Consider the following 1621-nt stretch of genomic DNA (forward strand, 5'->3'; position numbering starts at 1 on the left):
AGAAAAATCATAAAGAAACACATTTAAAAAAAAAAAAAAAAAGACAAAATATATCAACAAAGTGGAGTATCCATAATAGCTTGACTCTTAAATACCAGAGCTAGTAGGACCCAACTTTGAAGCAGTGTTTGTAAAGGTTGTTCAATCATTTAAAAGTTGTTTATGTAAATGTTTAAGTAATTTCTTCTCTCATTTTCACCATCCCTCAGTATCGCCACACATATCATCAATTCACCTTCTCTGACTGCAGAATTTAGACAGACAATTTAGACATTTGTTGATTTACAATCTGTACACACCCTATCACCAACTTTTTGTATCTCTCTGCCATTGGAGCGTCTTGACCTCAGACTGAAGGGCATGTAACACTTAAAAACGGACAGAAAGGCCTCCCTGTAGTTGTTGTTCATCCACCCGTACAAGATGGGATTGACAAATGTCGAACACATAGCCACAATGTGGAACACAGTGAAAAGCAGCTTAAAGTCCTTCATATACGATACGGTGCTGTCTATGTCAACAGCCAACTGGAACGCATGGAAGGGCAACCAGCTGACAGCGAAGACCACCACCATGGTCAGCAGCATCTTTGTGGTCTTCTTCCTGCGCTGATGGCGGTCATTTCGACCTGCAAAAGTCATGTGATTCTTCAGTTTATTCCAGATGCGGATGTAGGCAACACAGTTGATGGCCAGAGGTAAACCGTACTGAACCAGAAGCGCTGATATACTGTAGATGCTTCCGTTCATGCTGCTGCCCGGCCAATTCTCTGCACACACCTGAATAGACTCGTCTGGTGAATAGTCGAACGTCCCGTACTCCCTGAAGATGGCAAGCGGGCTGGCCAACAGGGCGCTGACGGCCCACGTGATGACAATGACCACTGCACACATGTCTTTGGACATCTTGGTCTCCATGTGGTAGACAATGCTCCTGTGGCGGTCCAGGGCGATGACGTTCAAGGTGATCGTGGACACGTGCACCGCCATGCCCTGAGCGCAGGGCAGCACGAAGCACAACACCTGACCAAACTTCCACTCGCCATACAGAGTGTACACAAGGGTGAAAGGCAAACACAGCGTGTTCACCAGCAAGTCTGCCACAGCTAAGTTTACAATGAAAAAATTGGTGACAGTCCGTAGATTTTTAAACTTGAAGACAACATATATCACCAAGGAGTTTCCAGTGACTCCAAACAATATGATTGTACTGTAAGCAAGAATAAGAACAACTTGAACCCCGACCAGATTTGTGCTGTCGCCCAGCTTCAGAAAGTTCTCATCATGTACTGTACAGCAGTTTGACGATTTAAGTTCAAGTTCTGCCACCTGCGTTGTGTTGATTTGATCTGCTGTATCCATGGTTAGCGGTCCCCATAAGTCACTCTGTGAAAAGATGGACATCCCTTTCAGCAATGGACATACATATGACCCAGACAAAGTCAGTTATTTTCAATTTACCAACAATAATCTGGCACTAAAAAAAGTAAAACAAGGATTATTTTCTTTTGGAAAATATTATAAGCATTGCAGCTAATGGTAATGTACTGAGCCTTCAGACAGCACTGACACTTTGGAAGTGTTATTTTTAATTTATGTGAAGATTTCAACAGATTAGGAAT

At 43.1% G+C, this 1621-nt stretch overlaps 1 protein-coding gene across 1 annotated transcript; it reads right to left on the reverse strand.

The window, feature by feature from the left end:
• Positions 1–266: 266 nt before the first annotated feature.
• On the reverse strand, positions 267–1382 carry npy2r (neuropeptide Y receptor Y2). Its single transcript, XM_042485969.1, has one exon. The coding sequence runs from the start codon at positions 1359–1361 to the stop codon at positions 267–269; it is 1095 nt and encodes a 364-aa protein (XP_042341903.1). The 5' UTR covers positions 1362–1382.
• Positions 1383–1621: the final 239 nt, after the last annotated feature.

Source organism: Plectropomus leopardus, chromosome 4, assembly GCF_008729295.1.
Source record: "Plectropomus leopardus isolate mb chromosome 4, YSFRI_Pleo_2.0, whole genome shotgun sequence".
Lineage (NCBI taxonomy): Eukaryota > Metazoa > Chordata > Actinopteri > Perciformes > Serranidae > Plectropomus > Plectropomus leopardus.

Bases quoted from the DNA above. Each gene is read 5' to 3' on its own strand.
- npy2r (XM_042485969.1), bottom strand. From the start codon at position 1,361: ATGGATACAGCAGATCAAATCAACACAACGCAGGTGGCAGAACTTGAA.